The 22,409-nt window shown below is 45.3% G+C and overlaps 1 protein-coding gene and 2 non-coding genes across 3 annotated transcripts in view; 1 reads left to right on the forward strand and 2 right to left on the reverse strand.

The window, feature by feature from the left end:
- The window catches only part of LOC124711682 (fatty acyl-CoA reductase wat-like), a 184,704-nt gene that overhangs the window by 109,267 nt on the left and 53,028 nt on the right, over window positions 1-22,409 (forward strand). The window contains exon 4 of the mRNA XM_047241881.1: window positions 9,179-9,348. Coding sequence (XP_047097837.1) covers window positions 9,179-9,348 — 170 coding nt within the window. The remainder of the gene's footprint in view (window positions 1-9,178; window positions 9,349-22,409) is intronic.
- Trnas-cga lies at window positions 9,565-9,639 on the reverse strand. Its single transcript has one exon. It is a non-coding gene; the product is annotated as a tRNA-Ser (tRNA).
- Window positions 9,866-9,940, reverse strand: Trnas-cga. Its single transcript has one exon. It is a non-coding gene; the product is annotated as a tRNA-Ser (tRNA).

Below are 22,409 nucleotides of genomic sequence, written 5' to 3' on the forward strand. Positions count from 1 at the left end.
TTAAGTAGTTCTAAGTTCTATGGGACTGATAACCTTAGATGTTAAGTCCCATAGTGCTCAGAGCCATTTGAACCTTTTCATACCGAGCGAGGTGGCGCAGTGGTTAGCACACTGGACTCGCATTCGGGAGGACGACGGTTCAATCCCGCGTCCGGCCATCCTGATTTAGGTTTTCCGTGATTTCCCTAAATCGCTTCAGGCAAATGCCGGGACGGTTCCTTAGAAAGGGCACGGCCGATTTCCTTCCCCATCCTTACCTAATCCGAGCTTGTGCTCCGTCTCTAATGACCTCGTTGTCGATGGGACGTTAAACAGTAATCTCCTCCTCCTCTGGATCCCCCTTGCTTCATCCGTCATGTGTGATTTTGATTCCGCGCATCGGAATTCCATAGCTTCGTTTACTTCGTTATCCGCAGATTTTAAGTTAAGTTTTCGCTATTCTCATTTCTGCTACTCCTCATCACTTCCGGCTTTCTTCGATTTATTCTCAGTCCATAATCTGTACCTATTATACTGCACATCTAACACGTCCTGTAATTCTTCTTCACTTTCGCTAAAAATAGTAGTGTCATCAGCAAATGCCGCCGCTGATGTTTTCCTACCGTGAATTCTAATCGCTCTCTTGAATCTTTCTTTTATTTCCATCATTGCTTCTTCGATGTATAGACTGAACAATAGGGGTGAAAAACTTCATGTCTTTCTTTCACCCTTTTTTATCAGAGCAGTTCGTTCTTGGCCTTCCACTCTTATAGTTCCCTCTTTGTTCTTCCACACATTGTATATTATCCGCCTTTCTCTGCTGCTTATTCCCATTTTTCTCAAAATTACGAACATCTTGCACCATTTTATATTGTCCAAAGCTTTTTCCAGTTGGACAGATGCTCTGAAGGTATCTGAACTTTTCCTTAGTGTTGATTCCACTATCAATCGGAACGTCAGAACTGCCTCTCTGCCATCTTTACTGATTTTCTTTTCCACGTCTCTCTCACCACCACTGCCACTGTTCGCGCAGTACGACATTGTACCATTACCCTGGAATCTGATGAATTCGTCGTCTCGCCCTGTAGTACTGCCGCAGAAGTTCCTCAGCAGTGCTCTGATACAAATTGGGAAACTTTTCCTAGGAATGTTCATGCTACTGAAACCTGTGTTGCGTGGAACACTTTTAGCTTGCTCGCATTACTACCGAGATCGACTACCCTGTTACAGACAATAAACATCTGGAAATTCGACTGTTAGTTCCTTCTAGTTCGTTTACTTCCCAATAGATTTTAATTTTTTGCCATGGTACACAAAACCGGGCAGATCGCTGTTGTAGAAGCAATGAAAAAAGCCTACCAAATGAAAGAACTCTAAATCCCTAAGACTTGCAAAGGTTTGCAGAAGTTCGAACTATAGCGCGTACTTCAATGCGAGATGCTTTTAATAATTTCCAGAACGAAATTCTGTCTCGAAATCTGGCAGAAAACCCAAAGAGATACTGGTCATATATAAAGCACACCAGTGGCAAGACGCAGTCAATACCTTCACTGCGCGATAAGAGTGGTGAAGTCACTGATGACAGTGCTACTACAGCAAAGTTGTTAAACACTGTTTACCGAAACTCCTTCACCAAAGAAGACTAAGTAAATATTCCTGAATTCCAATCAAGAACAACTGCCAAGATGAGAAACATAGAAGTAGATATCCTATGTGAAACAAAGGAGCTTAAATCACTTAACAAAGGCAAGGCCTCTGATCCAGATTGTATACCAATCAGGTTCCTCTCAGAGTATGCTGATAAAATAGTCCATATTTAGCAATTATATACAACTGCTTGCTCACAGAAATTTCCGTGCCTAAACACTGAAAAATTGCTCGAGTCACACCAATACCCAAGAAGGGAAATAGGAGTAATCCGCTGCATTACAGGTCCATATCACTAACGTCGATTTACTGCAGGGTTCTGGAACATATGCTATGTTCAAACATTATCAATTACCTCGGAGAAAACGACTTATTGACACACAGTCAGCACGGTTTCAGATAATATCGTTCGTTTGAAACACAAATAGCTGTTTATACTCATGAAGTAATGAGTGCTATCGACAGGGGATGTCAAATTGATTCCATATTTTTAGATTTCCAGAACGCTTTCGACACCTTTCTTCAAAAGCGTCTTCTAACCAAACTGCATGCCTATAGAATATAGCGTCAGTTGTGCGACTGGATTCGTGGTTTCCTGTCAGAAAGGTCACAGTTGGTAATAATAGACGGAAACTCATCGAGTAAAACAGAAGTAATATTTGACGTTCCCCAAGGAAGTCTTACAGGCCCTCTACTGTTCGTGATCTATATTAACGACATAGGAGACAATTTGAGTAGCTGTCTTAGATTTTTTGCAGATGATGCTGTCATTTACCGTCTTGTAAAGTCATCAGATGACCAAAAAGAATTCCCAAATGATTTGGATAAGATATATGCGAAAAGTGGCAGTTGAGCCTGAATAAAGAAAAGTGTGAAGTTATTCACATGAGTACTAAAAGAAATTCGTTAATTTCGCGGTAATTCACACAAATCTGAGGGCTGTAAATTCAACTAAATACTTAGGGAACACAGTTACGAATAATCTAAATTGGAACGATCACATAGATAATGTTGTGGGTAGAGCAAAGCAAAGACTGCGATTCATTGGCTTAGAAGGTGCAACAGGTCTACTAAAGAGATTGCTTACACCACGCTTGTCCGCCCTTTCTGGAGTATTCCTGTTCGGTGTGGGATCCGCATCAGATGGGACTGGCGGATGACATCGAAAAAGTACAAAGAAGGGCAGCTCGTTTTGTATTATCGCGAAATAGGGGAGATAGTGCCACAGACATGATACGTGAATTGGAGTGGCTACCATTAAAACAAAGGCGTTATTCGTTGCGACGGGATCTTCTCGTGAAATATCAATCACCAGCTTTCTCCTCCGATTGCGGAAACATTCTGTTGGCACCCACCTACAAAGAGAGATATGATCATCACGATAAAATAAGAGAAATCATGTCTCGCACAGAAAAATTTAATTTTTTTCCGCGTGCCGTTCGAGAGTGGTACGGTAGAGAGACTGCTTGAAGGTGGTTCATTGAACCCTCTGCCAGGCACTTTATTGTGAATAGCAGAGTAATCACGTAGATGTACATACACAGAACTTCATGTCTTCAGTGGGCCGAACAATTCCGAAACTGGGCAATAAATGACTGGAAACATGTAGTGTGGCGATACTGCCTCTTTTCAAATGACGCAAAGGGTCGACTACACTGACAGACCGCTTCATGTGGAGGATGTAATTATGGCTCGGATACGATTCTGTGGTCGCAGGTTCCAATCCTGCAGCGGGCATGGATGTATGTGGGGACTGATGACCTCAGATCTTAAGTCCCATAGTGCTCAGAGCCATTTGAACTATTTGATATGATTCTCTGATGTTTTTGACGTATTGGTCGTACCATGGCTTGCGTCCAATCATTCTGGATACAGTGACCATGATCCAGGATTTTTATCCTCGATAACCAAGTACTGCTCTTCCCGCTATGTCTTTATGATGAGATGGATGTGGGCACACAGGACTGCACGAATACATTCTTGGTTCGATGAACTAATCGTATCTCTACAGGCCCGCTACATCACCCGATCATAATACCACGGAAAATGTCTGGGACCATTTGGAACAGAAGATGAAACGTAACACGCTATGCAATTCGTTAGCTCTACAAGAGCTAATTATCGATGACTGTCTCCATATGCACGCGACATATCTGACTAAATTTGTGGACCCGCCTCATCGCTAAACTGAGGCCATCATCAAGGTTAGGGGAGTCGTGATATCTCTTGGATGTGACTAATTTGTTGTTTTTGAAGAGTGCTGTAAAGAAGATCTCTAAAACTTTGTGGACTGATGTAAGAGAGAGTCTGAAGGAAGTAATCTTGCCACCTAAAATATATACATAAATTAATGAAACTTTCACTAAGCGTGCAGCAAACAGCATGATCCGCTGTCTTCTGTAGACCCTGAGGAGTATCAGAGCCCTCGCCAGCCGCCATTGCTTATTATGTCTTTACAGTGTGTGAAGTGGGGGGACGGTGGCCCAAAAACCGCGAACGGGGTGCCAGGCGTTTTCCCAATCGGAAGGACGTTATGGAAGCAGGATGTCGTTGTGCTGGACCCACATCAGTTTACCGGACAAAATTTTGAATAGAGTTCGGTGGCAGATTTCCATGACTTTGCTGGTTGGCTTGTTTGACAAACCTCAAACGTCAGAAAAAGCGCGAGATGTCCGTTGTTCCCGTCCATATCTGGCTACAAGCACCATTTGAACAAGATTCAGTGGAAAGTTCGCAAGACTCCACATAGAGAACTAAGAAAATTGCCTGTACCATCATTGGTACATGTTCACATCCAGTTCCCCAAACACCCACACAGTGCAGAGCTTGTTCATTGTGAGGATTACAAAAAAAGGAAAAACAGGTTGCTGTTGTGAAATACACAAAATAATCTTAGATATAAGTTCGTATAGAACACACAGTGTAAGTGTTTATGTCCGTGATCTTCTCCAAAACCCGCGGATCAAATGGCTCTGAGCACTATAGGACTTAACATCTGTGGTCATCAGTCCCCTAGAACTTAGAACTACTTAAACCTAACTAACCTAAGGACATCACACACATCCATGCCCGAGACAGGATTCGAACCTGCGACCGTAGCGGTCACGCGGTTCCAGACTGAAGTGCCTAGAACCGCACGGCCACACCGGCCGGCACCCGCGGATCGATTTGGCGCAGAAACAGCAGGCCTCACGTGTATCAGAACTGAGGGTTTTATAATATTCTGGCTCTAATGGGATCGGAGATACAGACAAAAAGTGCTTCTACCAGCAACTGGCTGAGCACAGCCGGTGACAGGTTGGGATGGACAGATGTGGGAGAGGACAAAATGGACAGAGAGAGGGGAAGAGTGGGTCATACGTGAAGCAGGTGGAATATGAGTGGTAGCTGGCAAGTGAAAAGGAAGGGGGAAGGCGGAGATGGAAAGAGAGAGGAGGATAAGGATATGGACAGAGAGAAGGGTTGGAGCAAATGGGCGAAGAGAGAGAGAGGAGGAGATGACGAAAATGAGAAGGATAGGATGAGGAGATAGGAAAAGATGGGAGGGTAGGTGCGCAGAAAGAGAAAGGAAGAGGTGCTCACAGATTGGGGAGGGAAAAGGTGTGTCGAATATAGAAGTTGACAGTTACTGAACTATATGAAAAAACGTAAATTAGTTACAAACTATGGCGTGCATACACACTTTAATCAACATGTAAAAGTCACTACGGGTATTCGGAATTAGGTTATGACATGTTTGATATGACTACCATCACTGGCGATGTTGTAGCGCAGACGAATAGCGAAATTCTGCGTGCCTCGCTCAAGTGTCGGAACATCGATTCTGTCGATGACCTCCTGAATGGCTGTTTTCAGCTCAGAAATGGTTTGGGTTACTGCTGTACACCTTGTCTTTAGTACAGCCCCACAAACAGAGGTCGCGTGTGTTCAGATCCGCAGAATTTGGCGGCCAATCGAGGCCCATGCCACCGGCCTCTGGGCACCCCAGAGCCAGAATACGGCCGCCAAAGTGCTCCTCTAGGATATCAAACGCTCTCCTGCTTCGATGGGGTCGAGCTACGTGTTCCATGAACCACACATCTTGTCGAAATCAGGGTCACTTTGCATAATGGGGATGAAATTATCTTCCAAAACCTTCACATACCGTTCGGTACTCACCGTGCCATCGAGGAATATCGCACCGATAATATTCTGTGATTGGACATTGCACACCACACAGTCACCCGTTGAGGGTGAGGAGACTTCTCGATCGCAAAATTCGGATTCTCAGTACCACAAACGCGCCAGTTTTTCATATTTACGAACCCATCCAGTTGAAAATGTGCTTCGTCTCTGAAGCAAACCATACTAATTCCCATCATGGCGCGCGGTCAACAGTGAGAGAGAGCAGAATGGGGTGATCCGCGAAACTCACGGACTTTGAACGTGGTCAGGTGATTGGGTGTGACTTGTGTCCTAGTCTGTACGCGAGATTTCCACGCTCCTGAACATCCTTAGGTCCACTGTTTCCGATGTCATAGTGAAGTGGAAACGTGAAGCAATACGAACAGCACAAAAGCGTATACGCCGACCTCGTATGTTGACTGACAGAGACCGCCGACAGATGAAGAGGCCGTAGCGTGTAACAGGCAGACATCTATCCAGATCATCACACAGGATTTGCAAACTGCACACAGGATCCACTGCATGTACTATGACAGTTAGGCGGGAGGTGAGAAAACTTGGATTTCATGGCCGAGCGGCTGCTGATAAGCCACACATCACGCCGGTGAATGCGAAACTACGCCTCGCTTGGTGTAAGGAGCGTAAAAATTGGACGATTGAACAGTGGGAAAACGTTGTATGGAGTGACGAATCACGGTACACAATGTGGCGATCCGATGGCAGTGTGTGGGTATGGCGAATACCCGGTGGACGTCATCTGCCTGCGTGTTTAGTGCCAACAGGAAAATTCGGAGGCGGTGGTGTTATAGCGTGGTCGCGTTTTTCATGGAGAGAGCTTGCACCCCTTGTTGTTTCGCGTGGCACAATCACAGCACAGGCCTACATTGATGTTTTAAGCACCTTCTTGCTTCCCACTGTAGAAGAGCTATTCGGGTATGGTTATTGCATCTTTCAACATGATCGAGCACCTGTTCATAATGCACGGCCTGTGGCGGAGTGTTTACACGACAATAACATCCCTGTAATGGACTGGCATGCACAGAGTCCTGTCCTGAATCCTACAGAACACCTTTGGGATGTTTCGGCGTTCGTTCCAGGCCCCACCGACCGACATCGAAACCTCTCCTCAGTGCAACACTCAGTGAAGAATGCGCTGCCATTCTCCAAGAAACCTTGCAGCACCTGATTGAACGTATGCCTGCGAGAGTAGAAGGCGTCATCAAGGCTAAGGGTGGGCCAACACCGTACTGAATTCCAGAATTACCGATGGAGGGCGCAACGAACTTTAAGTCATTTTCAGTCAGGTGTCCGGATACTTTTGATCACATGGTCTATAACCTATTTATTTCATATAGTTCAATAATTGTCACCCTGTCTCCGTCGAACGTATACACTGACGAAGCCGCGTGGTAAAGGGCAATAATCAATAAAAATGTGTCTCTACACAATCCTTCTCCCAACACACAAATATACACTACTGGCCACTAAAATTGCTACACCAAGAAGAAATGCAGATGGTAAACGGGTATTCATTGGACAAATATATTATACTAGAACTGACATGTGATTACATTTTCACGCAATTTGGGTGCATAGATCCTAAGAAATCAGTAGCCAGAACAACCACCTCCGGCCGTTCAAAATGGTTCAAATAGTTCTGAGCACTATGCGACTTAACTTCTTAGTCATCAGTCGCCTAGAACTTAAAATTAATTAAACTCAACTAACCTAAGGACATCACACACATTCATGCCCAAGGCAGGATTCGAACCTGAGGCCGTAGCGGTCACGAGGTTCCAGACTGAAGCGCCTAGAACCGCACGGCCACACCGGCCGGCACCTCTGGCCGTAATAACGGCCTTGATACGCCTGGGCATTGAGTCAAACAGAGCTTGCATGGCGTGTACAGGTACAGCTGCCCATGCAGCTTCAACACGATACCATGGTTCATCAAGAGTAGTGACTGGCGTATTGTGACGAGCCAGTTGCTCGGCCACCATTGACCAGACCTTTTCAATTGGTGAGAGATCTGGGGAATGTGCTGGCCAGGGCAGCAGTCGAACTTTTCTGTGTCCAGAAAGGCCCGTACAGGACCCGCAACATGCGGCCGTGCATTATCTTGCTGAAATGTATGGTTTCGCAGGGATCGAATGAAGGGTAGAGCCACGGGTCTTAACACATCTGAAATGTATCGTCCACTGTTCAAAGAGCCGTCAATGCAAAGAAGAGATGACCGAGACGTGTAACCAATGGAACCCCATACCATCACGCCGGGTGATACGCCAGTATGGCGATTACGAATATAACCTTCCAATGTGCGTTCACCGCCATGTCGCCAAACACGGATGCGACCATCATGATGCTGTAAACAGAACCTGGATTCATCCGAAAAAATGACGTTTTGCCATTCGTGCACCCAGGTTCGTCGTTGAGTACACCATCGCAGGCGCTCCTATATGTGATGCAGCGTCAAGGGTAACTGCAGCCAAGGTCTCCGAGCTGATAGTCCATGCTGCTGCAAACGTCGTCGAACTGTTCGTGCAGATGGTTGTTGTCTTGCAAACGTCCCAGTCTGTTGACTCAGGGATAGAGACGTGGCTGCACGATCTGTTACAACCATGCGGATCAGATTCATCTCGACTGCTAGTCATACGAGGCCGTTAGGATCCAGCACGGCGTTCCGTATTACCCTCCTGAACCCACCGATTCCATAATCTGGATCTCCACCAACGCGAGCAGCAATGTCGCGATACGATAAACCTCAATTGCGATGGGCTACAATCCGACCTTTATCAAAGTCGGAAATGTGATGGTACGAATTTCTCCTCCTTACACGAGGCATCACAACAACGTTTCACCAGGCAGCGCCGGTCAACTGCTGTTTGTGTATGAGAAATCGGTTGGAAACTTTCCTCATGTCAGCATGTTGTAGGTGTCGCCACCGGCGCCAACCTTGTGTGAATGCTCTGAAAAGCTAATGATTTGCATATCACAGCATCTTCTTCCTGTCGGTTAAATTTCGTGTCTGTTGCACTGCATCTTCGTGATGTAGCAATTTTATTGGCCAGTAGTGTAATAAAGAGAAGCTAGACTAATTCAGAGTAAGCTAGATATCAGAAATGACATTTACACGAAAGAAGGCTGAAACGGATACCATTCAAGGATAATCAGTACTGAAAATTTATTGCAAGCTTGACTGCTTTACATTTAAAGAAAACTCCTGATCAGGATAGAGAAGAAAGAGATGTTGCTTAGTATAGAGGGAACTCGACTGGCTCTGAAAGCCAACCACTGCTCTCGTACATCAAACATGCGTGTTCGAGTCCTGGTCCACTACAGGGCTATAATGTGTGTCTGCTTCTGGCTGAGGTTGTGCCACGTGTGGCAGGCGGTGGTGCACGTGTCGACGGCGTACTCGCAGTGCCGCGAGCGGCTGGTGGAGGAGCGCGTCTACGAGGCGCCGCTAGCGCCGTCGCAGCTGCTCCACGTGGCGGACATGGCCGACGGCGACGAAAAGGCACCCGACAACAAGTGCGACGCCGACATCTCAGGGGACGCGTGAGTACTGCCTGACACTCCACAGCCCGCTGCTCTAAGACTTGAGCGAGTTTATTTGTCCATATACGAGGGTCACTCCAAAAGAAATGTACACTGTTTTTGTAAAAGTAAAGTTTTCATTCTGCATGTGTGAAAGTTTTACAGTGTGTAGATACATCCTTCCCGCTCGTTTTCAAACTTAGTTCAATCTGAAACTTCCTGGCAGATTAAAACTGTGTGCCCGACCGAGACTCGAACTCGGGACCTTTGCCTTTCGCGGGCAAGTGCTCTACCAACTGAGCTACCGAAGCACGACTCACGTCCGGTACTCACAGCTTTACTTCTGCCAGTACCTCGTCTCCTACCTTCCAAACTTTACAGAAGCTCTCCTGCGAGACATGCAGAACTAGCACTCCTGAAAGAAAGGATATTGCGGAGACATGGCTTAGCCACAGCCTGGGGGATGTTTCCAGAATGAGATTTTCACTCTGCAGCGGAGTGTGCGCTGATATGAACCTTCCTGGCAGATTAAAACTGTGTGCCCGACCGAGACTCGAACTCGGGACCTTTGCCTTTCGCGGGCAAGTGCTCTACCAACTGAGCTACCGAAGCACGACTCACGTCCGGTACTCACAGCTTTACTTCTGCCAGTACCTCGTCTCCTACCTTCCAAACTTTACAGAAGCTCTCCTGCGAGACATGCAGAACTAGCACTCCTGAAAGAAAGGATATTGCGGAGACATGGCTTAGCCACAGCCTGGGGGATGTTTCCAGAATGAGATTTTCACTCTGCAGCGGAGTGTGCGCTGATATGAAACTTCCTGGCAGATAGTTCAACCTGTTCCCGTGAGTGGCGCCGTCACAGCATGTCTTCAAGATGTCTGCTACACTTGACGTTCGTCAGAAGCAACGTGCTGTCATAGAATTCCTGTGCTGTGAAAACGAGACAGTGGGAAACATCCACAATAGGTTGAAAAAGGCGTATGGAGATGCTGCTGTCGATCGCAGTACAGTTAGTCGGTGGGCAAGCAGGTTACGTGACGAAAGCAGGCACGGCAATATTGAGGATTGTCCTCGCAGCGGCAGGACTCGTACTGCACACACTCCAGACAATGTGCAGAGAGTTAACGAATTGGTGACTGCTGACAGACGCATCACAGTGAACGAATTGTCACGCTACGTTGGGATAGGGGAAGGAAGTGTTTGCAGAATACTGAAAGTGTTGGCGTTAAAAAAGGTTTGTGCCAGGTGGGTTCCCAACATGTTGACAGTGGCTCACAAAGAAACAAGAAAAACGGTATGCAGCGAACTTTTGGAACAGTACGAGAATGGTGGAGATGAATTTCTTGGAAGAATTGTGATAAGTGATGAAACATGACTCCATCATTTTTCACCAGAGACGAAGAGGCAATCAATGGAGTGTATAACGATATGTTTACGTAATGTGTATACATAAACATACAGTTATAAATGTCCCCGTTCGTAGTCGCTAATCATAACAAAATGTTTACTTTTGTGCTGTAACATATAGCTATAATCAGCGGTGGAAATATATTTGCGAACGCCGACCGTGTGCGGCTGTCTCTTGTTGGATCGCCTGATCAGTCGGAAGTTGCATTGCAAAGGAGAGTAAATGCCTATTCAAAATATAATTATTTTTGGATAGCTCAATATGAGTTTCCTAAGGGACCGTAGTTTATCATGCATTTACCAGCAGAATATGGCGCGGAGAAAATATTTCGCCGCATGCAACTTCCGATCTCGACGAAAGAATTCGTGACTATGAACTGTTTATTTGGCAGAAACATAAAGAAAATTAAATAACTTTATGAAGGAGTGAGACATAGATTCTATACTAAATATGTAGTCCACACACCAGTTCCATTTAACTCTGAATTTATGGCAATTAATAGATGAACTTACACTGCAATGAATTATGCCGTTTTGACTGGCACTTCTCTTCTCGTAATGAAAGTAATTCCTTTGACGTTTTCACATACGTCGCACAATAAATCTGCTGCTATGCAGTATTGCACTTTTAGTATCGCACTTTTACTTTACACTAAATTAATATTATTTTTAACAATAATAATATGGTGGCAAGACATGCGCGTCCGACACAAGTTACAAGAGACAAGAGAAGAATGAGTAACTGAATAACTGTTAATCGAGAATATCTCGTACATCAAAAGAATGTGTAAAAGTGTTCGTCTTCTGTCCGATTTTCGCGCCGTGGTTTTCAAAGTCAGTAACTCAGTGCACCTCTGACGGTGCTTCGACAATAAACACGTTACGTCACAGGTCGTTCACCTTTTACATTCTCACAACATTATTTGCTAACTGTAGCTGTTGCCGAGCGACTGCTCGATTAGTGAATGATTTAAAATGATAAGGCAATCACATGATGTTACAAGTGGAATCATGCAAAGCCACTCAAGAAAAAAAAATTCAAAACCACACCTTCTGCTGGAAAAGTTATGGCTACGATGTCTTTCGATTCCGAAGGACTCTTGCCTGTGGACATCATACCAAGTGGAACCACCATAAATTCTGATACATATGTGACGACACTGAAGAAACTTCAAGCTCGACTGAGTCTTGTTCGACCACATCGGCAAAAGCAGGATGTTTTGCTGTTGCACGGCAGTGAACGGCCACATGTCAGTCAAAAAACCATGGAAGCGATCACAAAACTCTGATGGACAACACTGAAACACCCGCCTTACAGTCCTGACCTGGCTCCGTGTGACTATCATCTCTTTGGGAAACTGAAAGACACTCTTCGTGGAACAAGGTTTGAAGATGATGACTCCCTTGTGCAAGCTGCCAAACAGTGGCTCCAACAGGTTGGTCCAGAATTTTACCCTGCGGGTATACAGGCGCTGGTTCCAAGATAGCGTAAGTCAGTTGAGAGGGATGGAAATTATGTGGAGAAATGAAAATATTGTTCCTAAAGGATGTATCTACACAGTGTAAAATTTTTAAACGTGTGATATAAAAGATAGATTTAAAAAAAAAATAGTGTGCATTTCTTTTGGATTGACCCTCGTAAATCTCTTTCCCAGCACATTGTACACAATAAATTGGACAGAAAAAAGTTTTTCAGCTGTTACTTTTACAACCATCAAACATATATCATTTAAATTTTTATAATAAATGGTATCCATACAATTAGTAATTAAAAACATTTTACGAACTTGCAGCTTACTGCTGGTGAAAAATAATGTCCGTCTTGTGTGGTGTAACTTACTGTTGTTAAGTCGGCAATATCCGCTTTGATCACTGCAGGGACAGTTTCTGCAGATGGGCTATCGCCTGTATTGTCACACTTCCAACGCAGATGGTTGAAAATGGACACAAGTGCCCGAAACTAGTCACCATCAAGGAATAAAAAAACAGATACTTATCAGTGCAACTTCTAACTGAGATAAAACCATGTATTTCAGTTAAAAATTTGACTACATACTGTATATTCACAACTTACTTTCACAATAAAGAGTACGAATAACGTCTCCTGTGTAAAGGGTAGTGTGAGACTTAATAACAGCAGTTTTTTCAGTAGGTACGCATCCACAGACATTTTAAAGTTTTATACTTCAGCAAGAAATTTTATGTGTCTTGATAATCTGTTGCACAGTTTTGTTTCTACATGATATAACCTTTTCAGCAGAATGTGTTGTTGTTGTGGTCTTCAGTCTTGAGACTGGTATGATGCAGCTCTCCATGCTACTCTATCCTGTGCAAGCTTCTTTATCTCCCAGTACCTACTACAACCTACATCCTTCTGAATCTGCATAGTGTATTCATTTCTTGGTCTCCCTCTACGATTTTTACCCTCCACGCTGCCATCCAATAATAAATTGGTGATCCCTTGATGCCTCAAACATGTCCTACCAACCGATCCCGTCTTCTAGTCAAGTTGTGCCACAAACTCCTCTTCTCCCCAATTCTGTTCAATACCTCCTCATTACTTATGTATTCTACCCATCTAATCTTCAGCATTCTTCTGTAGCACCACATTTCGAAAGCTTCTATTCTCTTCTTGTCCAAACTATTTATCGTCCATGTTTCACTTCCATACATGGCTACACTTTCAGAAACGACTTCCTGACATTTAAATCCATACTCGATATTAACAAATTTCTCGTGGTGTTGCAATGAATAACATATATGTCACTGTTCGACCTGGTACCGTTAACATGGACAATTTTGTTTTGACCTAAAGGGTTTCTTTTCTCAACGTACTTCTTTTAAATTCTATAACTACTTACAATATACACTGGCGGAAAAAAAAATCGCAACACCCAAAAATAATTGATATAGAGTAACGAAACTTCTGGAATACATTTTCTACGTAACACACTTAAATGATTAACATTCCAGATCACAGGTTAATGTAAGTATGAGATAAGCCACCGCAAATGTGAAATGCTGCTACATTAATAACGGATCTAACCGCCAGAATGTTGAATGCGAGCATGTAGACGTGCATGCAAAGTGTCTTACAGGTGCCAGATGTCAGTTTGTAGGATGAAGTTCCATGTCTGTAGCCCTTGATCGGCCAATACAGGGACTGTTAATGCTGAAGCTGTCGTCCGCTCATGTTCCTTATGTGCTCGACTGGAGACAGAGCCGGTGATCATGCAGGCCAAGACAACCTGTCCACACTGTGTAGCGTATATTGGATTACAAGAGTGAGCGTTACCCTTTTGGAAAACACCCTCTGGAATACTGTTCACGAATGGCAGCACAACAGGTCGAATCACCAGACTGATGTACATATTTGCAATCAGGATGCGTGGGATGACCACGAGAGTGCTCCTGTTGTCATAGGAAATCGCACCCCAGACCATAACTCCAGCTGTAGATCCAGTGTGTCTAGCAAGGACACGGGTTGGTTGCAGGCCCTTCTAACACACGGCCATCACTCGGACCGAGCCAGGAACAGCTTTTATCAGAAAACACAATAGAGCTCCACCCTGCCCTCCGACGAGTCACAGATGGCGGTGTTTTGGGGTCAGTGGAATGCACGCTACAGGGCCTGTAGCTCGGAGCTATCCTTGAAGGAACCGATTTGTAACGGTTCGTTGTGTTACTGTGTGACCAACTGCTCCTCAAACTGCTGCTGGAGATGCAGTAGGATACTCCACAGCCACACGATGAGCACGATGGTCTTCCCTCTCGATAGTGTCACATGGACGTCTGCAGCCCGGTCTTCTTCCGAATGTACACTACTGGCCATTAAAATTGCTGCACCAAGAATAAATGCAGATGATAAACGGGTATTCATTGGGCAATTATATACACTCCTGGAAATGGAAAAAGGAACACATTGACACCGGTGTGTCAGACCCACCATACGTGCTCCGGACACTGCGAGAGGGCTGTACAAGCAATGATCACACGCACGGCACAGCGGACACACCAGGAACCGCGGTGTTGGCCGTCGAATGGCGCTAGCTGCGCAGCATTTGTGCACCGCCGCCGTCAGTGTCAGCCAGTTTGCCGTGGCATACGGAGCTCCATCGCAGTCTTTAACACTGGTAGCATGCCGCGACACCGTGGACGTGAACCGTATGTGCAGTTGACGGACTTTGAGCGAGGGCGTATAGTGGGCATGCGGGATGCCGGGTGGACGTACCGCCGAATTGCCCAACACGTGGGGCGTGAGGTCTCCACAGTACATCGATGTTGTCGCCAGTGGTCGGCGGAAGGTGCACGTCCCCGTCGACCTGGGACCGGACCGCAGCGACGCACGGATGCACGCCAAGACCGTAGGATCCTACGCAGTGCTGTAGGGGACCGCACCGCGACTTCCCAGCAAATTAGGGACACTGTTGCTCCTGGGGTATCGGCGAGGACCATTCGCAACCGTCTCCATGAAGCTGGGCTACGGTCCCGCACACCGTTAGGCCGTCTTCCGCTCACGCCCCAACATCGTGCAGCCCGCCTCCAGTGGTGTCGCGACAGGCGTGAATGGAGGGACGAATGGAGACGTGTCGTCTTCAGCGATGAGAGTCGCTTCTGCCTTGGTGCCAATGATGGTCGTATGCGTGTTTGGCGCCGTGCAGGTGAGCGCCACAATCAGGACTGCATACGACCGAGGCACACAGGGCCAACATCCGGCATCATGGTGTGGGGAGCGATCTCCTACACTGGCCGTACACCACTGGTGGTCGTCGAGGGGACACTGAATAGTGCACGGTACATCCAAACCGTCATCGAACCCATCGTTCTACCATTTCTAGACCGGCAAGGGAATATGCTGTTCCAACAGGACAATGCACGTCCGCATGTATCCCGTGCCACCCAACGTGCTCTAGAAGGTGTAAGTCAACTACCCTGGCCAGCAAGATCTCCGGATCTGTCCCCCATTGAGCATGTTTGGGACTGGATGAAGCGTCGTCTCACGCGGTCTGCACGTCCAGCACGATCGCTGGTCCAACTGAGGCGCCAGGTGGAAATGGCATGGCAAGCCGTTCCACAGGACTACATCCAGCATCTCTACGATCGTCTCCATGGGAGAATAACAGCCTGCATTGCTGCGAAAGGTGGATATACACTGTACTAGTGCCGACATTGTGCATGCTCTGTTGCCTGTGTCTATGTGCCTGTGGTTCTGTCAGTGTGATCATGTGATGTATCTGACCCCAGGAATGTGTCAATAAAGTTTCCCCTTCCTGGGACAATGAATTCACGGTGTTCTTATTTCAATTTCCAGGAGTGTATTATACTACAACTCACATGTGATAACATTTCCACACAATTTGGGTGCATAGATCCTGATAAATCAGTACCCAGAACAACCACCTCTGGCCCTAATAACGGCCTTGATACGCCTGGGCATTGAGTCAAACAGAGCTTGGATGGCGTGTACAGGTACAGCTGCCCATGCAGCTTCAACACGATACCACAGTTCATTAAGAGTAGTGACTGGTGTATTGTGACAAGCCAGTTGCTCGGCCACCATCGACCACACGTTTTCAATTGGTGAGAGATCTGGAGAATGTGATGGCCAGGGTAGCAGTCGAACTTTTCTGTATCTAGAAAGGCCCGTACACAGCCTGCAACATCCGGTCGTGAATTATGCTGCTGAAATGTAGGGTTTCGCAGGGATCGAATGAACGGTAGAGCCACGGGTCGTAACACATCTGAAATATAACGTCCACTGTTCAAAGTACCGTCAATGCGAACAAGAGGTGACAGAGACTTGTAACCGATGGCACCCCATACCATCACGCCGGGTGATACGCCAATATGGCGATGACGAACACACGCTTAAAATGTGCGTTCACCGCGATGTCACCAAATACGGATACGACCATCATGATTTCTGTAAACAGAACCTGGATTCATCCCGAAAAAACGTCCCCATCTGTTGACTCATGGATCGAGACGTGGCTGCCCGATCCGTTACAGCCGTGCGGATAAGATGCCTGTCATCTCGACTGCTAGTGATACGAGGCCGTTGGGATCCAGCATGGCCATCCGTATTACCCTCCTGAACCCACCGATTCCATATTCTGCTAACGGTCATTGTATCTCGACCCACGCGAGCAGCAATGTCGCGATACGATGAACTGCAATCGCGATAGGCTACAATCCGACCTTTATCAAGGTTTGAAACGTGATGATACGCATTTCTCCTCCTTACACGAGGCATTACAACAACGTTTCACCAGGAAACGCCGGTCAACTGCTGTTTGTGTATGATAAATCGGTTGGAAGCTTTCCTCATGTCAGCACGTTGTAGCTGTCGCCACCGGAGCCAACCTTGTGTGAACGCTCTGAAAAGCTAATCATTTGCATGTCACAGCATCTTCTTCCTGTCGGTTAAATTTCGCGGCTATAGCATGTCATCGTCGTGGTGAAGCAATTTTAATGTTCAGTAGTGTATATTCTCGTGAACACCCCTGCCAGCAGCCATTTACAGTGGCTAGGTTCCTGGCAAATCTATCTGTCGTATCGCAGAAGGAACATCCATCTTCTTGTAGCTCTATTACACGACATCGTTCCCCCGAGGCGACGATAAAGGCCTTTTTGTTGCGTTAAAGGCAGTTTTGTCTAACATCAACTCACCACACACAATCTCAAAGGCAACTAACGCTCAGGACAGTTACGACGTGTATTTAAAGCAAACCTGGTTTGCATCCTCATAGCGGCACTACTCGCGCCGCTTTGATGTGACTGACGCAAAACTGGAATAGACATCTTCTTTCATATTTACAAACACGCCTACCGACTTTCGTTTATATCGTACAACTGCTTGGTGTTAGGATTTTTTCCCGTCAGTGTGTAAACGCAGGGGAAGGGCAAGATTTTTAGATCATTAAAGAAATATTTGCATTGTTTTCTGCTGCTTGCTTCTTTCATTATTGTTATAATTGTCTTTTGTTTCCTGGAAACTGTTTTTGTCTCGTCTATATTTCCCTAGAAAATGATATCGTACTTCTGTGTGTACACTAGCAAACTATACGGCCCTAACTGTTTCTACTTCTGTGTTATTGAAATAATTCTTGCCAAATAGTTCATATTTGCTAGTTTAGAATATAGGGATATGATACGAAGATTTAAGATTTTCCTGGATATGAATCTCAAGAAATTTAGTTTGAGCAACAGCACCAATGTTTTGGTTATCCATACATATTATTCGTTGCGCTGCATTTGCATTTTGGTATGTGTAGAAATTCGTGATTTTTTTTTAGGAATTAACTATTAGCCTGTTCCTGGTAAATCATTTGGAACTTTCTTTCGTACCATCTTTTGCGGATGTAATAAGCCTTCTTCTTTCCCTCCTTCAATCAATGGATTTGTTTCTCTGCAAACAGTACTGGTTCTGAATGCCTAATGTGTAATGAAATCATTAATGTATACCAAGGAAGCAATGGACTTATAATTGAGCCCTGTGGAAACCTTGACTTAGTTCACATGGTTCTGAAAATTGTACCAGGAGTTCATTTCCTTCCGTGTACCTTATTAACCTGAAAGCAATGTTCCATATATGATTAAATCTACTCATTTGGCTCATTCCTCACATTACCGTTCAACTTTATCAGGAGCACAGAATGGTCGGTCACCTCGAAACTAGGTCTGAGATCTTTCTGTGATTGTCCGGTGCGTTTAAGACATGGTTTATCAAGTTGAAAGTGTCTAATTCAGTTGACTGCTGTGGCTGAAACCGTGTCGACATCAAGAAATAATATTATACTTCCTGAATAATGTAATTACTTATGAAAGGAACGCTTTCTCAATATTTTTCGAAAACCCAGACAGTAGTGGCACAGGCCTACAGTTACACATACAATGCTGATCACGTTCTTTATGTAGGAGTACATAGATGTCTTCAGAAAAAATAAGTGCTCCTTTTTACAGGAAGTTTTGACCTGGGAAATGAGTTATAATGCAATCTGATTACATTTACAATACATATTCCAGAGTATATCAGTAATTAGTTCTTACTTTGAGGAACAGAAAAATTATGGGCATTACTGCTTTGCCTCTATTAGTTAAGTACGACAAGGATGCAGCCTCACACCCTATTTTTAATGTTTATGTTGCTGACACTGTTGGGCAATGAACGCAACAAGTTAACTCAGGAACAAACTTAATCCTAGAAACATGCTTTTAAATATTATACTCTAAGTTGATGACCAAATAACTTGACAAAAGATGGATGATTTACAATTTGCTCTACATCACTTGGACTTAATAGGTAAACTCTAACTTGAACATATCAGTAAATAAATCAAAATAATGGCTTTTAAAAGTAAATATCCAGTACGTTCCAAAATAATGCTGAACGGGAAACCAGTTGAACTGGTATCTCTCTTTTAACTGTTGTGATGTGATGTAAGTTATGAATATCATAATAACCTTCATAATGTTAAACAACTTTCAAATGATATGTGGCATTACACATACAACATTAACCAATAAAACCTTGACAGAAAGACAAAATTCTACAAAGTTATTGCAACACCTACGCTCGCTTACGGAAGTGTGACCTACACAATAAACGGAGAAGACCAAAGAAGTATAACGTCAGCTGAAATGAAATTTTTAAGGAAAGTATGAGTATGTACTCTGAGAGAGCAAATAAAGACTTCTGAAATAAGGAAAGAATTAGATTTATTTAGCATAAATGAAGAAATAGAATATGAGATAGCAAAATAAAGGAAGCATATTCAAAGACCGGGAGCAAAAAAAATAGACATGCGACGCAGTATAGACCTAAAGGAAAGAGATATGCAGGAAGACAAAGGAAAAGGCGGCTTTTGTGAAGACGGAGTGAGTTATAAGCCTTTAAGTGAAGAAGACAAAGTTACTTCAAGCAGTTCCATAATCTGATTCAGAGAACCAAAGGCACCTTGTAGCTGAAGCTTGTGCAACAAGGATGTGTAGCTCCATCTGATAATCTAACCCCTTTCTGGTCAAAGCCTGAAACACAGTGTTCAAAAAAATGTGGAATACTTTGAGATGTGGTATTACTCTTCGAAACAAGAAAAATAAGTCCACTACACATGGATCCGGAAATGCATACTTTCTGAGATAAACACGTGTTTTATAGGAGGTGTTCAACGTGGCGTCCATTCATGACAATACACCCTCTGACCTCCGACGTAAGAAATGAATCACCCTTTGAAGTATACCTGGTTGTTGTTGTACCTGCTGGCAGGCACTGCAGACGCGATCCCGCCGTGTCCACACATCGTTGACTGGCGTGGCATAGACAGGTTCCTTCAAGTGTCCCCATAACCAAAGGTCTACGGGATTGAAGTCTAGGGAACGTGCAGGTCAAAGTATGCCACCACCTTCCCTCCCCCCCCCCCCCCCCTCCTCCTCCTCGACAAATCCAACTGTCCTGAAATGCCTGCATCAGATGTTCGGGCACATTGTGTCGAAAGTGTGCAGGTGTGTCATCATCTATGAGCTATATTTGTATTTCTTGGGGCAATTGGACAGTCTCCAGCAAGGTAGGCAATACATTGATGAAAAAGTCCAGATTATGCGTCCCAGTTACACTACTGGCCATTAAAATTGCTACACCACGAAGATGACGTGCTACAGACGCAAAATTTAACCGACAGGAAGAAGATGCTGTAATATGCAAAAGATGAGCATTCCACATCATTCACACAAGTTTGGCGCCGGTGGTGACACCTACAACACAAACAGCAGTTGACCGGCGCTGCCTGGTAAAACGTTGTTGTGATGCCTCGTGTAAGGAGAAGAAATGCGTACCATCACGTTTCCGACTTTGATAAAGGTCGGATTGTAGCCCATCGCGATTGCGATTTATCGTATCGCGACACTGCTGCTCGCGTTGGTCGAGATCCAGTTACTATTAGTAGAATATGGAATCAGTGGGTTCAGGAGGGTAATACGGAAGGCCGTGCTGGATCCCAACGGCCTCGTATCACTAGCAGTCGACATGACAGGCATCTTGCCCGCATGGCTGTAACGGATCGTCCAGCCACGTTTCGATCCCTGAGTCAGTAGATGCGGACGTTTGCAAGACAACAACCATCTGCACGAACAGATCGACGACGTTTGCAGCAGCATGGACTATCAGCTCGGAGACCATGGCTGCGGTTACCCTTGACGCTACATCACAGACAGGAGCGCCTGCGATGGTGTACTCAACGACAAACCTGGGTGTACGAATGGCAAAACGCCATTTCTTCGGATGAATCCAGGTTCTGTTTACAGCATCCGTGTTTGGCGACATCGCGGTAACCGCACATTGGAAGCGTGTATTCGTCACCGCCATATTGGCGTATCACCCGGCGTGATGGTATGGGGTGCCATTGATTACACGTCTCGGTCACCTCTTGTTCGCATTGACGGCACTTTGAACAGTGGACGTTTACATTTCAGCAGAATAATGCACGACCGCATGTTGCAGGTCCTGTACGGGCCTTTCTGGATACAGAAAATGTTCGACTGCTGCCCTGGCCAGCACATTCTCCAGATCTCTCACCAATTGAGAACGTGTGGTCAATGGTGGCCGAGCAACTGGCTCGTCACAATACGCCAGTCACTACTCTTGATGGACTGTGGTATCGTGTTGAAGCTAGATGGGCAGCTGAACCTGTACACGCCATCCAAGCTCAGTTTGACTCAATGCCCAGGCGTATCAAGGCCGTTATTACGGCCAGTGGTGGTTGTTCTGGGTACTGATTTCTCAGGATCTATGCACCCAAATTGCGTGAAAATGTATTCACATGTCAGTTCTAGTATAATATATTTGTCGAATGAATACCTGTTTATCATCTGCATTGCTTTTTGGTGTAGCAATTTTAATGGCCAGTAGTGTAATTTTTGTGGTAGCACGTATGGCCCCATTAATCTATCGCCAAGTACGTCTGCCCATACATTGACTGAGAATCGGTGTTGATGCCCTCTTTCCTCAATTGCTTGGGGATTTACGCCTGCCCATACATGCTGGTTATGGAAATTCGCAACACCATATCTTGCGAACCTGGCCTCGTCGGTAAATGAAGTCTTGGACGTTAACAGTGGATCTGCGGCACACTTCTGCAACATCCACCGACAGAAGCGCCGTCTGTCATGACGATGCTGAGGTCTTACGGTCAGAACGTGCTGGAGATGCTATGGCTACAGCAATTGTTCTTGAAGTAATCCCCAGATAAGAGAGTGAAACTCTCCTTCTGCAGCTGCTACTAATCATCGTACATTGGTCCCAGGGGTTTCTTTCACCGAACGTATCACACGCTCCTCCATGTCAAGCGTGCGGACTGGGCGGAGTCTTCCACTGTCGGTCTTCCGAGGTGCTAACATACCTGTGTCCCTCTGTCTCTGGAAAAGTCTGCCGAACAATTTATCAGAAGGCACTCAACGCAGACTACTTCCATTTTCTAAACCATAACAAAATATCATATCCGTCAAAAATGGCTCTGAGCGCTATGGGATTGAACTGCTGAGGTCATCAGTCCCCTAGAACTTAGAACTACTTAAACCTAACTAACCTAAGGACAACACACACATCCATGCCCGAGGCAGGATTGGAACCAGCGACCGTAGCGGTGGCGCGGTTCCAGACTGCAGTGCCTAGAACCGCT

This window comes from Schistocerca piceifrons, chromosome 8, assembly GCF_021461385.2.
Source record: "Schistocerca piceifrons isolate TAMUIC-IGC-003096 chromosome 8, iqSchPice1.1, whole genome shotgun sequence".
NCBI classification, from domain to species: Eukaryota; Metazoa; Arthropoda; class Insecta; order Orthoptera; family Acrididae; genus Schistocerca; species Schistocerca piceifrons.